This window comes from Nuphar pumila, chromosome 13, assembly GCF_984573655.1.
Source record: "Nuphar pumila chromosome 13, dmNupPumi1.hap1.1, whole genome shotgun sequence".
Classification (NCBI taxonomy): Eukaryota; Viridiplantae; Streptophyta; class Magnoliopsida; order Nymphaeales; family Nymphaeaceae; genus Nuphar; species Nuphar pumila.
Genome location: NC_143261.1, coordinates 5745503 through 5760315, shown reverse-complemented (window position 1 = coordinate 5760315; position 14813 = coordinate 5745503). Strand labels below are relative to the sequence as shown.

Sequence of the window (14813 nt, the reverse complement as noted above, 5' to 3'; positions counted from 1 at the left end):
GCTTCTTTTTATATAACTCCACATAAATCTATATTATCAGGATGTCAATCTAATTAAAAAACATCCTTTGTTTCTACTGCTGACGGTATTACCTTAGAAATATAAGGTCTTTAAACTTTTAAAAATGATTTGTCAAAACATAGCAAATTTTATATTCCAAAAATAAGAGTTATACCTCAACTTCATATTAACCTACTTTTAGTTTCACAAATCTCGGATTATGGCTGTGATGTCATTTTCTCATCAAATAAATGTTGGGTGCAGGACCGCCAGTAGGAGATCTCTATTATATGGATTTTCTTTGTATTCCAAGGCAATCATTTTGTAACACTGCCCAAACAAAAGATATACATACTTGACATCATAGACTTGGGCATCCAAATATAAAGAAATTAAATTTTGTACCTGTTACCAAGAATATTTGTACAAAAAATTTTGAATGTAAAAAATATTTACTTGGTAAAATGACAACCTTGCCTTATGGTCAAAGAAACTTTTATTCTTCAATGCCTTTTGAATTAGTTCATTCAGATGTGTGGGGTACTGCACTCGTAGCATTTAAAGGAGGATTCTCATACTACGTTGTGTTTATTGATGATTTCACTAGATATTGTTGGATTTACTTTCAACAACAACAACAACAACAACTACGCCTTCATCCCAAAACAATTGGGGTCAGCGATATGAACCAAAAAAGAAATTCATTTTGGGTCTTCCACATGAATCCTTTTCCTCCAATCATTTCTATCCAACGCCATGTCCTCGGTGAAGTTCAAAGCATTCATATCCTTTCCTATCATGTCCATCCAAGTCTTCCTAGGCCTACCCCGACCTCTTTGTTGGATTTACTTTGTTAAATTTAAATCCGATGTGTTCGCAATCTTCAAAACATTTCATAACTTGATCAAAAATCAATTTGAAAGAAAACTCAAAATCCTCCGAACTGACTCTGGAGGAGAATATTTGTCAAATGAATTTAAACAATTTTTAGAAAATAAAGGAATTCTACATCAAAGATCGTGTCCTAAAACTCCACAACAAAACCAAATTTCAGAAAAAAACACAAACACATTATGGAAACTACAAGGACTCTCCTTATTGCTAAAAATGTTTCAAAAAATCTTTAGGCCGAAGCTGCGTTAACTTCAGTATATCTTAGAAATAGGATGCTTTAAAAAACATTGTCCGATGAAATTCCCTTTGAAAAATTATTTAAATATGAGCCTCACTATCAAAGACTTGAGAATCTTTGGTTGCAAATGTTATGTATGTTTTAAATGATAAAGGAGATAAACTGTCTTCTAAGGCTATTTCCTGTGCGTTCATTAGTCATTTTGAAACACAAAAATGATTTAAATGGTATGATATAAAAAATGATAAACTTCTCGTCTCAAGGAATGTTAATTTTGTTGAAAATGGAAGTGGATTTGAAGGAAACATGTCGCAAGACGTAAATTTTGATTAGTCATTCTTGTTTAAACTACTGTGTAATGATGAAAATATCTGTGTAGAACCTCCCATTGAGAATATAACAACAACTGAACCAATAATATACACTAGAAGGAATCGAAATGCAACTTATTAACATGAAAATCAAAGTAATCATGAAGTAATCGAAATGCCGTAGTTGTTTTGGGATGAAGGTGTAGTTGTTGTTGTTGTATATATACATATGTGTGCAATACCCAATAGGGGTATTTCTGTCATTTTGTATTAGCTACATAGTTGTTTATAAAAAACTATTATTTATTTATTTTTAGAATTAGTTTATATTTTTATTTTTTATTTTTTGTTTTTATTTCACGCAAGTGGGGGCCCCACATAGATTCGTTGGGGCCTCAAACAGTCACAAATGTGACCGTTGGGGGCTCCCAATGTCTCTATGGATAGCCCCTTTTGGCCTCTCCTTTTTCTCTCTTCTTTGTGCATAAATGGGTGTTGCTCCCCATGTATTCTCAGTGGCCTTTAGGCCCTCATTCAATAAATAATGTGCAACTTATGCCTCTTCGTAGGCTTCTTGTGATGTCCCTTAGTGGACCATTGTCTTATTCTTTATTATGAGGTTATTTTTGTCCAATGTTGGACCTTATGAATGTATTATGCATTCTTATAATTCATTTTCGCATACTTTCTAACAGATGCATCATATATGAAATTCTGTGATGGACAAAAACAATGCCATAAGAAGGCAATAAATACTCATGGAAATCAATTTCTAAATAGGTGAGTTCATACAAAATAGCCGATTTGAAAAACAAATTTCAAATCAAATCCAACAAAGTTAGATTAAAACCTTATAAGAATTAGTGCAATTAGATGCACAAACAATATGTCAGTTGATGCAATCACATGCAATGCAACATAGGATGTCTTATGACAATTTTTATAAATTTGAATAAGTAAATAAGCATGCAAATACAATGCTTGAGAATCTTTAAAAGGATCATAAGTCCATTACTCAAGAAACAAATGAACTAAGGCACATCTCATACAACAGTCCAATAAATCTCACTAAATAAACAAGAATAACATATATAATCTTTAGATCTAAATCTATTACGGGGCAATTGAAGGCAACATATAGACTCCAAAAGAGCTAAGTGCAAAATCACACAAATACAAAACCAATAGGAGCTAACTAAGAGCTATGCATAAACATAAAAATGTTGACATTATTGATAAAATATTCTCAAAGAGCCATAGAGATTTTAATAACATAAGTAACTATGAACCCACATATGATTGCATTAAACAAGAGATTTTTCTCACAATGCAATGAAAGTACAATATCCAAGATGCATGATATAAAATATCAATACTCAAGAAAGAAACCAATAAGATAAACACACAAAAAAAAGATTTGAGTATATGATAACTAGTCATGCTTATGCTATTGAATAAGGACTATTTGAGGTATATACCTAAAGATGCCTTAATCCAACACAAGTCATTTGAAAATAGTCTTAATGAAACAATGTCACTCAACCATACATGAAATAACACATTCACATGATAATAGAAAAACCTTATGAGAACATAGAAAATACGTCTATATTAAAAAAGGATCACACAATACATCTTTTTAATCTTTATGCTTGATCACATCAATTTTTTTTGAAAGATAGTCCCCACATATGTTAAGAGACATTCAAAAAAGGAATTTAGTATTTTGCAAAAACATGAAGCACATAAGATTTTAAGAAATCACATATTTTGCAAAATATAAATTTTCACTAAACATATCATATATTTCAAAAACATTTAATTTTATCATAACCCTTTTACAAACACTTACCGTACATATGAAAATAGAAAAGCCAAAGATACATATTAGAATACAAACTTCTTAAATCCATACCATTCATTAATATGAATCTTTCTCAAGACATCAAACCTTGCTCTAATACCATGCCACAAAATGGTACAGATCCCAATGCACTTTGGAATACGTCAAATGAGCCAAAAATACAATGTAGTTAAACACTCATTCACAATGAAAATACTTATAAAACACAAGACTTAAAAATAAACAATTTCAATAAGTATGAAATTCAAATAATACAAAAGAAATGAAAAATTACAAAAGAGTCGCACTATAACACTCAAAACCTAGAAATCTATCCATTACTCTCTCACTTTACAATGCACACACACCCCTGTTTATAGGGAAGGAGAGAAAAGGAGAAAGGGAGAACCCTTCTAGCGGTTGGAGAGGATCCAACGACTACCAATATAATCGTTGGATCCTCTTCAATGGTTATATAAAGTCAATGTTGGTTGAATTAGTCAACCCAAGTTGACTATTATATATAATATATATATATATATATATTATATAAATAACAATATATATCTTCATTTATATTATGTATATATGTATACATGCATATATAAATATAATATATATATTATAAGATTACATCTGATGCAACTTTTCGTGAAAGTATTTTAAAAGGTAATTTTCAATAAAAATCGTTTATGCAAACTGTGCATCAAATCTTAAAATTTCGGTTCACACGAGTGGTGAAGTTCAGGTCGAACAAAAGGAACATGTTTAAAAGCTTTTGTACCCCAAACAAAGACAAACTTTATTGCCTTAAATAAAATGTAAATAAAACGTGCTACCCTCTGCGGAGTGCTCAACCAAAAATAACAAGAATTATTACAATCCAACTTAATCAAATGGCCTTTGGCCTTAAAAAAAATAAAATAAAGAAAAGAAAAATTCAGCAGGGCTCTGTTCCTTTGCGGTCTAGCTTTCTTTTGTCTTCGCACAGGCACAACCCTAGCAATAACAATCCTTTCGTCCACGTAGATTCACCTGCAAAACACAAGACACAAAACAAAAGAAAAGAAAACGCAGAACACGATTTTGTAAAAGTAATGAAGGTTAGTTACTAAAATCAAAATCAGTTAAACACTATGAAAACTAAAATATATCTAACTAACTAACTAAGTATGTAACAACTACAGATTCTTGCTAATTACAAGAAATCAAAACAACCTAACTAATTAACTATGAAATATCAACTTAACAAACTAACTAAAGAAAATATTGAATCCATTTAACTAACTAATTACATAAAGAAAACTAGAAATCTAGAAATCTAATCTACCGACAATGGATGCTTAAACTAATAAAACTAATAAAAAAAAACTAAATTAGACTGAATAAAATAAAACACACACTTTGCTGCAAAATAAAAAATTATCAATGTCATTCACGCTGGTGCATAATTTGCGTTAACAACGTGAACCGTTGGCGCACGGTTGTGCATGAACTGCGTGAAACACACGGTCTGCTAAAAATAATAAAACTTTATTGAATTAATTTAATAAAAATCATGAAATGCCACATTGTTGTCCTACAGTTTCCATATTCTAATCCTTAATTTTGTAAAAATGCTGGCTCATGCTTGGGAAGTTTAAAAATCAGTTGGCTGCATTTCTTAATTAGCAGGTTGCTGCATTGAATATCAAAATCTTTTGAACTAAAGTCATTTGCATATCAATATTTGGGTCAAAGTTTGTGGTTTAGGTGGAAGATTTGCCTTATCTTCATGAAATGACTCTGATGTTCAACTAAGATCGTTTATAAATATCTGATATGTTTTAATCTCTAAAATAATTTCCTATAGGTACAAAAGTTAGATCCTCTGGTACAGCGTGCTCTAGATGCTGCTTCTGCTGTTTCAGATCTTCAATGTAAGTGCTAAACGCCTTTCTCCATCTTCCAAGCAACTCTGTTCATGTCAATATATTGAAGCATGCAGTAGTTTATTACCCACAACTTTTTTTTCGTTGTTTCCAAGTGCTGCAGTGTCGTTGTTTGCTGATGTAGGTTATAGATGAGACAATTCTGCATGTTGATTGATTTTACATTGATATTCTAAAAGCCCAGTTATTATTGGGAGTTGAGCTGTACGAGTTTTAATTCTGCATCACATTATTCTCCAGTCCATTCACCCATGACACCACTATTTGCTTTCTTTATGTTTTTAAGGTTACTTTCTATGTCACATAGGTGCGGGTGTGGCAATAGGGCACTTTAAAAATACTTGGGTGAGGGAGGCATGTAATGAGATATTGCGGAAATATAAAGAGTGCATGCAAGCACATACAACAATGAATAAAAGAGAAAATATCACAAGTCCACGAAGGGACAATACAAGCGCAAGCCTTTAAGAAGGCAACAATATACAAAGCCTCTTATTGAAAAGAGAGAGGAGCTCTCCAAGATAAGAATACACAAGGGGATCACCCCTATTTATACAAGAGAAGGAGGAGGAAAAAGGAGGGCCAAAGGGCCTCAAAAGGAGAGCCAAAAGGGGGCTCCCATAGAGTCGTTGGGAGCCCCCAACGGTCACATTTGTGACCGTTGGGGGCTCCAACGACTTCTATGTTGGAGCCCCTTTAGGTCCTCAAAAATAATAAAAAAGAAATGAAAAAAATAAAAAGTAAAAATTACATTTGTTCAAAAAAGAAAAAAAGAGTTGTTTTCTAAAACAACTGTGAAATTACAAAAATACCCCTATCGGGTATTGATGTAATAAACAGAATTTATATATATATATATATATATATATATATATATATATATATATATAATAGGTACATTTTAACACCCCCCCTCAAACTTTACGGGGGAAGGACGGAAAGTTTGCCGAGAAGAAACATGAACCGAGGAGCCGGAAGAGCTTTAGTGAAGAAGTCTGCCAACTGATATTCTGAAGTGACATATGGCAGAGCAATAGTTCCTCGTAAAAATTCGTCACGAACATAGTGGCAATCCATTTCGATATGTTTCGTACGTTCATGAAAAGTATGATTGCTGGCAATATAGATAGCACTCTTATTGTCGCAACACAGCTTTGAGGCTTCAGTAATATCAACTCCCATATCTTTAAGCAAACTGCGAAGCCATACAAGTTCCATTGTTGTGGTTGCCATTGCTCGGTACTCAGCTTCAGTGGATGATAGTGAAACTTTCTGCTGCTTCTTGCATCGCCAGGCAATCAACGAGTCCCCTAAAAAGACACAAAAACCAGTAGTTGAGACTCGATCATTGGGATTACCTCCCCAATCTGCATCAGTATAAGCAAGAAGATTCAAAGGGGAAGAGGAGGATAGAAATAGCCCCTTTATTGATGGTATTCCGAATGTAGCGGATGATTCGGAGAACCGCACTCATATGCACGGTTGTAGGAGCATGCTGAAATTGACTGACTGAGTGAACCGCATGAGTGATATCTGGTCTGGTGATGGTTAAATATGTAAGAGACCCAATGAGTTGTCTGTACGGTGTAGGATCTTCCAGAAGAACACCATCCTCTAACCGCAACTTGGCATTAATAACCTCGGGAGTCTCTACCTTCTTATCATCAGAAATCCCAGACTTAGAACATATATATGCAACAAGCTTCATCTGTGACAAAATATATCCTCTAGGAGAATATACAACCTCAATTCCAAGAAAATATCTGAGAAAACCTAAATCGGACATATCAAAATTATCTTTTAACATATTTTTAACATTAATAATACTACTTTGATCATTTCCAGTGATAATCATATCATCAACATAAAGCAACAAAATTACGATACTAGAACCTGCATTTTTAACAAAAAGAGCAGTGTCAGTATAACAAGAATGAAATCCTAATTTTATCATGATATCACTAAAACGATCATACCAAGCCTTAGGAGCTTGTTTAAGACCATATAATGCCTTTAAAAGCCGAAGTGTTTGACCTTGCTTAATATTTATTCCGGGTGGTGGATCCATATAAACTTCTTCACTTAAACTTCCATTTAAAAAAGCATTTTTTACGTCAAGTTGATAAATAGGCCATTTTTTGGTTGATGCGACAGCTATTAAGGTTCTGACACTTGCATACGAGCTACGGGGGCGAATGTTTCTTCGTAATCAATACCATATTCTTGGGAGTATCCCTTTGCAACCAATCTTGCTTTATATCGTTCCAAAGAGCCATCGCTTTTAGTTTTAACTTTGAAGACCCAACGACAACCAATAGGTTTTTTGTGTGAGGGTAGATCAACTACTTCCCAAGTATTGGCCTTTTTTAAAGCATTTACTTCAACTTGCATTGCTTCAACCCAATGAGGTATAGATTTAGCTTGATTATAGTGAGTTGGTTCAAAATAAGAGTGTAGAGTTATCAAACATGCCCGATAGTTGGGAGTTAAAGAGTCATAGGAGACAAACCTATTTGGGGGTATTGATATTCTAGAAGAATGCCTAACTTTGTGGTTCCTCAATGGATTCGGAAATTTGAGAGTATTTTTCGAGGGCACTAATAGGTTTTTCTTGATTTCTTCTTGAGTAAACATTTATATTGGCATTGCTATCATGAACATTTGTATTTGAATTACTATCATTTGAGAGTGTTATGTCAAGAGGGGATACCTCGTGAGTGTCATCTATGTTTTCAAGAGAATCTTCTTGTATGTCATCAATAAGATCATATAAGAATACATAATTGATTTCATTTGTCTCTTCTATTTTATCAAAACCGTTTTCTTCTTCGAGAAATGTTACATCTTTTGAAACATAGAGTTTATCATTCTTAAAATCATAACATCTATACCCTTTTTGATTTTCACTATATCCAAAAAATACACATTCAATTGCTTTGGAAGATAACTTATCCCTTTTATGTAGTAGGACAAAACATTTGCAACCAAAAATACGAAGTCGATTAAAATCGGGTGAAAACTTAAAGAGTTTCTCATAGGGAGAAGCATTTTTTAACTTAGAAGAGGGCATTCTATTGATTAGATAGGTTGAGGTAAGAACGGCTTCCGCCCAAATTTTTTTTGGAATATTTCTAGACACAAGCAATGTTCTAGCGGTTTCTATAATGTGCCTATGTTTCCTTTCCGCTAGGCCATTTTGTTGAGGAGTCCTAGGACATGACTTTTGATGACAAATGCCATTTTGGTTTAAATAGTTTTGGAATTCGTGAGATAAGTATTCACCACCGGAATCGGATCTTAAAATAGATATGTTACTTTGAAATTGATTTTGAACCTTTTTATGAAAATCTTTAAAGAAAGTAAATACTTCCAACTTATGACTAAGGAAATAAATCCAAACATACCGAGTAAAGTCATCAATAAACGTAACATAATATGAATAACCCCCTTTAGACATAACCGGAGAAGGACCCCAAACATCCGAATGCACCAATTCAAAAGGCCTTGATGAGAAAAAGGATCTAGTTGGAAAAGGAATAGACTTCATTTTTCCAAAAATGCAATCTTTGCAATTAATTTCTTTTTCCTTACAAAATTTGTTTCCAAAAGGAAAGAGATACATTTTGGAATAACTTGGATGACCAAGTCTTTTATGCCAAGTTTCCATATTTTTTTCTTGGACATAAGAACAAAAAAAGTTTGTAGGGAGATCAAGATGGTCCATATAATTGAGGTCTCCCTTTCTATGGCCTTGCCCAATCCGCTTCCCGGACCGGAGATCCTGCACAAAGCAACCATTAGATGAGAAAGATATTTCACATCCATGGTCGGCAATTTGAGAAACCGAAAAAAGGTTTAAATTTAATTTGGGAACAACTCTTACTTTTGGAACACAAAAATTTTGAGAATCTTTAAAAGAGCCAATACTTGAAATTTTCAAAAAGGTTCCATCGGCCGTTGAGACACAAGAGTCCTTTGAATTGATGCAAACATCACTAAGTGCATTCTCATGAGGGGTCATATGAAAAGAAGCTCCGGAATCAAGGATCCAAGAATACGTACCGGGTGATGATGTTGAAGCAATGGCCGCACCCGATGTGGAGGAAGAAACTTTAAGCATTTGTTGGAGAGCCATAGATATTTGTCCAAGAGTTTCTTTAATGTCATTGTTTTTGCCTTCATCTTCTTTAGAGGTGGTTTCTTCAAGAGAGGCTACTTTAGGCTTGAAGGCTCCCATAAGCTTTGGACAAACGGGTCTAATGTGACCCGGCTCATTGCAATAATGACAAACAATCATTTTTCTTCCTCCATTGTAGTTCCCTTGTTTCCCAAAATGAGGAGGCTTATAGGTTCTAACATTGTTACCCGGTTTGGATACGGCAAGGACTTCATCAACATGCTTACTCATGCCAAGCCTTGTCTCCTCTTGAGTGATTTCGGCAATAACATCCTCAATAGGAGGAAAAATAGATCTATGGAGAAGTGAGGATCTTACTTGCTCAAATTCGGGGCGTAGCCCAAAAAGAAATGGAAACAATCGCTCTTGTTCCATTTGTTTTTGTCTTAAATCAACATCTTCCATAGAAACCCACTTTGGCTCTAAAAGAGCCAATTCATCCCATAGTGGGTTAAGGGCACTATAGTAGTCTTGAATGCTAGAATCACCTTGCTTGGTGGTTCTAACTTTTTCTTGCAAGAAGTATGCTCTTGCAAGATCCTTTTGGGTATACATACCCCTCATAAAGGAACAAGCTTCATTGGCTCTACGAAATTTAGCTATATTAGCACATACCTTAAGCTCCACATTGTTTATAAACCACGCAAGGATTTTTGCGTGATTGCTTTCCCAATCTTCTACTTCCTTTTGATGATTTTCAATGGCCTTGAGACGAGCATCTCCCTCAAGAGCTTTTTCTTGATCTTCTTCCATTTTTGTGAGCATAAGCTTAGGTTCCCGAACGGTCTCCATGACATAACCCCAAAGCTTCTTCCCTTTGAGATTATTCTCCATTGCCGATGCCCACATCATATAGTTCTTTCCATTGAGTTTGAAAGAAAGATCAATCTTTGTCTCCATGATGTTGCCAAGAAGTGAGAAGCTGTCCACCAAAATAAGAGATACACGAACCACACCTTTCCTTCAAGAATCGAGTGGCTCTGATACCATGTAATGAGATATTGCGGAAATATAAAGAGTGCATGCAAGCACATACAACAATAATAAAAGAGAAAATATCACAAGTCCACGAAGGGACAATACAAGCACAAGCCTTTAAGAAGGCAACAATATACAAAGCCTCTTATTGAAAAGAGAGAGGAGCTCTCCAAGATAAGAATACACAAGGGGATCACCCCTATTTATACAAGAGAAGGAGGAGGAAAAAGGAAGGCCAAAGGGCCTCAAAAGGAGAGCCAAAAGGGGGCTCCCATAGAGTCGTTGGGAGCCCCCAACGGTCACATTTGTGACCGTTGGGGGCTCCAACGACTTCTATGTTGGAGCCCCTTTAGGTCCTCAAAAATAATAAAAAAGAAATGAAAAAAATAAAAAGTAAAAATTACATTTGTTCAAAAAAGAAAAAAATAGTTGTTTTCTAAAACAACTATGAAATTACAAAAATACCCCTATCGGGTATTGATGTAATAAACAGAATATATATATATATATATATATATATATATATATATATATATATATATATAATAGGTACATTTTAACAAGGCAAACAATGTACCAAAATATTTGTGGGCTGAAGCTGCCCTTACAACTTTTATCTCATAAAAAGAATGCCATCTTCCTTAAAAAAATATCATCCTTGTTGGAAAACTTTTTGGTACTCAATCGCACTATAATAGATCGAGTTTTTGGTTGTAAATATTTTGTTTTGAATGAAAAAAAGAGAACTTTCACCAAAATCCATTCCTTGTGCTCTACTTCATTAAGAAAGTAAACATGCCAAGATCCTTGCATTGTTTATGAATATTGTTGAGCTCAAGATATGTGCCAACATTGCTAAATTTCGCAAGGCAAACAAGACATGATTTTTCATGAAAGGATACACAAAAAGCCCTTGCAAGACAATTCTTTCTCCAAGAAAAAACACGTACCATTAAACAAGGGCACATGAGTGTTCGTTGTAATTTTAGTACTCTTAACCCCTTATGGGATGAACTACTCTTCTTGAACCCAAGTGGGTTGCTATTGAAGATGTTGAACTAAGAACAAGGCAAATGAAAAAAGAATACTTTGTTCAATTTTTACATGGGCTTATGCCCGAATATGAACAAGTTAGATCGTTTCTCCTTCATATCTAAGCCTCTTCCTTTGGAAGATGCTATTGCTGAAATATGCCAAGAGGAGACTTGTCTTGGTATTATAAATAGAAGAGATGAAGTGTTAGCCGTGTCCAAGCCTGACAATCATGTCAAAACATACAAATCTTCTATATTCATGAGAATGGTTTATTCGATTTATGCACTAATTTAAAAACCTCCTATGTTTCAACTGTTGATGAGACATCTTTGCAAATTAAAAGTATTCGAACCTTAAATTCTTCTAATTTTTTTTCTGCCAAAAGGTTTGTTCCTAAACTAAGTTTAAATCTTCTTTTCGTTTCACAAATTTTCGATCAAGGATGTGGAATCTCCTTCTCATCTGAGGGTTGCTTCGTGTAGGATCTCCGGTCCGGGAAGCAGATTGGGCAAAGCCATAGGAATGAAGATCTCTACTACATGAAATATCTAAACCTTCCTCTAAACTCTTTTTGTAATTATGTCCAAGATAAAAAATATTAAAACTTGACATAAACAACTTGGGTATCGAAGCCTCTCAAATAGGTATCTTCTTCTCTTTGGGGAAAAAATTTGCAATGAAAAAATTTAGTTTGCAAAGATTGTATCTTTGGAAAGATGAAATCCACTCCCTTTCCAAATAAAACCTTTGTCTCCAAGAGACCTTTTAAATTAGTGCATTCGGATGTTTGAGGACCTTTTCCGTCATATCAAAAGGAGGCTATTCATATTATGTTACCTTTATTGATGATTTTTGTAACGCCCCAAAAATTCTAAGACTTGTAACTTTTTAGAATAGTTTAAAAAGCTTTGAAATCATACAATAATCAGAGTTTAAATAATACTTCAGCGGAAAATGATATTTTTAAAACCACAAGTCAATGGACCTTGAGGGCATTACAGCGAATGGTCTAGAAACAGAGTTTCAATAATTGAGAATTCGTTTGTTGAAACCAAGAAGAAGCTTACTAAATCAGTTTTATTAACTCACGGTTTAAGAAAAGAGAAATTTTGAAACACACTTTATACCAAATTTACCAACATGTTCTCAGGAGCGAAACGCCATGGAAAAAACTCTATCTTGATCTCATCACGCCATCATGCCATCGCGACTGTATTACCTATCCATTACCTGCCCATAAAATGGGTCAGTTTCACTAAAAACTGGTAGGTGCACAGACATAACAATATTGAACATAATTAAGCAGAATAATTTAATATGTCAGGTAGACAGGCAATTATATAGCAATTTAATTTCAACAGATTCAGAGAGCAACTATCATGAGCACAATGCTAAAATTATTACAAGCATTTTACTGGCACAAGTAGGCTAACTATTACAAGCGAAGCATTGCACAAGAAAGTTAACTCGCAAAATACAATGCTTCGTCAACCACACACACAATTCCATAAGTATTGAACCTGTTGTACCCTATAACTTCCATATGGGCATAACTCAACAAATTGTGTGATCAGATTATGTTTCGATATTAACTGGCCAAGCGGGTACGCACAAGGCACGACTCTAGAAACAGCCTAGACTGATCCGGGGGTTTATTATGCTATGTATTTTATGATAACCCGGATAGCTGACTGAGTTCGCACCTAAGGGGATGGTCGGTGACCAAGAGAGAAATCCCCGAAGCAGCATAAACAATGGATGCATCCCAAACATGGAGAGCTACCACCTAGGATAATTATGGTAGTCTCATTCCCCTAACTCCGATGACTGGGGAAGTCGAGTCTTTTGCTCGTAACTGCCATTAATGGCCTGTCCATCGAAGTTTTGTACCTTCCTGTCCTCTCTCCTGACAGGAGTCATCGATTCGAATGAGTACATCAGGGGTAGTTAACTGAAGACCCATTCTACATACTCTGGTCTTTCGACCCACTCGAGTATCTTGCCGGTGAAGACGAAAACATCACTTATTTAGGTGATCACAACATTTTGTCATTTGCACTCATCGAGGTTGCCACAACCTACTCATTCAATCATCGCAATGTAAGAAGACGTACTTGTCAAAAAGTACGGTCGTACTTGTCAAAAGTAAGACTACGATGAAAGAGGAAATAGTTCCACAAAAGAAATCCCAATAGATATTATCTGTAAAAGAATTAATACAACATATCCTGGCAAGATAAGTCTTGAATTCAATTCAACAACATTTTTCATATTTCATGATGCAAGGTCATCTCGGATCTCTCGTCCGATCAACAAAGTACTTAACATGTTGTGCATGTCTAAAAGTACGCTATAATGAACAAGGGAGGTGTGTGGGCTTCTCAAAAGGAACACCCAACACCTAACTTCATAACAATCCAAAGAATAAAGGAGTGCTCATTTGACACGATTTATCCTTAAAAGTCATAATGCCACATTAAGTCATTCATGCAAGGCACAACACTATCAAACTCGCATCCAAAATTTATCTTAGTATCGACATGTGACACTAGATTGATAAATAAAGAATGGGTCTTTCAACAGAACCCCACTCATTCATATGCTCATGCCCCTGATCGGGGTTATTCAAAATGAGCCGCAACTTGAATCAAGGTTATAAAACATTTCTCCCAAGTGTGTGGACTTGGGAGGGGCCAAATGTGACTTCGCAATCCTGCAAGACTTAATCATACTTTGCAAAAGTTGTGCATTATAAAGAGCACCAAGTTCGCAGAAGGAAACTCGTTTTTAGGGAACTGAAATGCACAAGCACAACTTCTAGTGTTTTGAAAACAAGTGAAAATCAGGATGGGCACTAGACTACATTTATGTAGGTACATATTTACCATAAGTGTCAACATATGCAGGTTATAACATGACGACAAACAATGCTCGGCTTGCGATGCCGCACCTCGAGCAAAAGCACATAACACACGATGTACCAAAACCATACCTTGGCCACTTAGATAGACAAACACATAAGGTCATAAGTAATACATGAGACCCGAAGTCAGACCTCACTTAAGGGAAATGTCCAGGCAAAAATGTATGCAATAAAAAATGGCATAGGTATTGCAAGAAGTACGAAACCACACATCAAATTCATAAACAACTACACAAAGTAATAATCGAAGAATGAAATTGTACCTCGACCCATGCGCATACAAACATGATAATACACAATGCAGAAGCAATTATAACTCTAAGCATATCTAGCATGGCATCTTAGTCATTTCAACTTAAATATGTTCATCAATTGCCTTTTGTGCGACTTTACCCTACCTTGGGATGTCGTGCAGCTGCGTACGCCTACGGGAGAGGATAATACGAGGGTTGAGCCGTGAAGCACGATCGGGACCTGTTGCGT

The 14813-nt window shown here is 35.0% G+C and overlaps 1 protein-coding gene across 1 annotated transcript in view; it reads left to right on the top strand.

Annotated features, from left to right (window-relative positions):
• The window catches only part of CHR18 (chromatin remodeling factor18), a 212530-nt gene that overhangs the window by 25720 nt on the left and 171997 nt on the right, over positions 1-14813 (top strand). Inside the window, exon 8 of the mRNA XM_089984290.1 lies at positions 5139-5205. Coding sequence (XP_089840416.1) covers positions 5139-5205 — 67 coding nt within the window. The remainder of the gene's footprint in view (positions 1-5138; positions 5206-14813) is intronic.